Here is a 417-nt window from a genome sequence, read left to right as displayed (position 1 = left end):
CCTTCCGTCACGGCCGCCACTGGAGAGCAGTAGCCATGGCTCTACGCTACCCTATGGCCGTGGGCCTCAACAAGGGCCACAAGGTGACCAAGAACGTGAGCAAGCCCAGGCACAGCCGCCGCCGCGGGCGTCTGACGAAACACACGAAGTTCGTGCGGGACATGATTCGGGAGGTGTGTGGCTTTGCCCCGTACGAGCGGCGCGCCATGGAGTTACTGAAGGTCTCCAAGGACAAACGGGCCCTCAAGTTTATCAAGAAAAGGGTGGGGACGCACATCCGCGCCAAGAGGAAGCGGGAGGAGCTGAGCAACGTGTTAGCCGCTATGAGGAAAGCTGCTGCCAAGAAAGACTGAGCCCCCTCCCCTGGCTTCTCCCTGAAATAAAGAACAGCTTGACACACACACACACACAAAAAAA

The 417-nt window shown here is 58.5% G+C and overlaps 1 protein-coding gene across 1 annotated transcript; it reads left to right on the top strand.

The window, feature by feature from the left end:
- The first annotated feature begins 6 nt into the window (after nt 1–6).
- On the top strand, nt 7–399 carry LOC108525747 (60S ribosomal protein L36). The gene has a single exon (XM_017866604.1). The coding sequence runs from the start codon at nt 36–38 to the stop codon at nt 351–353; it is 318 nt and encodes a 105-aa protein (XP_017722093.1). The 5' UTR covers nt 7–35; the 3' UTR covers nt 354–399.
- The last annotated feature ends 18 nt before the right edge of the window (nt 400–417 follow it).

The sequence above is a fragment of the Rhinopithecus bieti genome, unplaced genomic scaffold (genome assembly GCF_001698545.2).
Source record: "Rhinopithecus bieti isolate Rb0 unplaced genomic scaffold, ASM169854v2 repeat_25613, whole genome shotgun sequence".
Classification (NCBI taxonomy): Eukaryota; Metazoa; Chordata; class Mammalia; order Primates; family Cercopithecidae; genus Rhinopithecus; species Rhinopithecus bieti.
The sequence above is the reverse complement of the archived record's forward strand: the minus strand, read 5'-3'. Positions and strand labels throughout refer to the sequence as shown.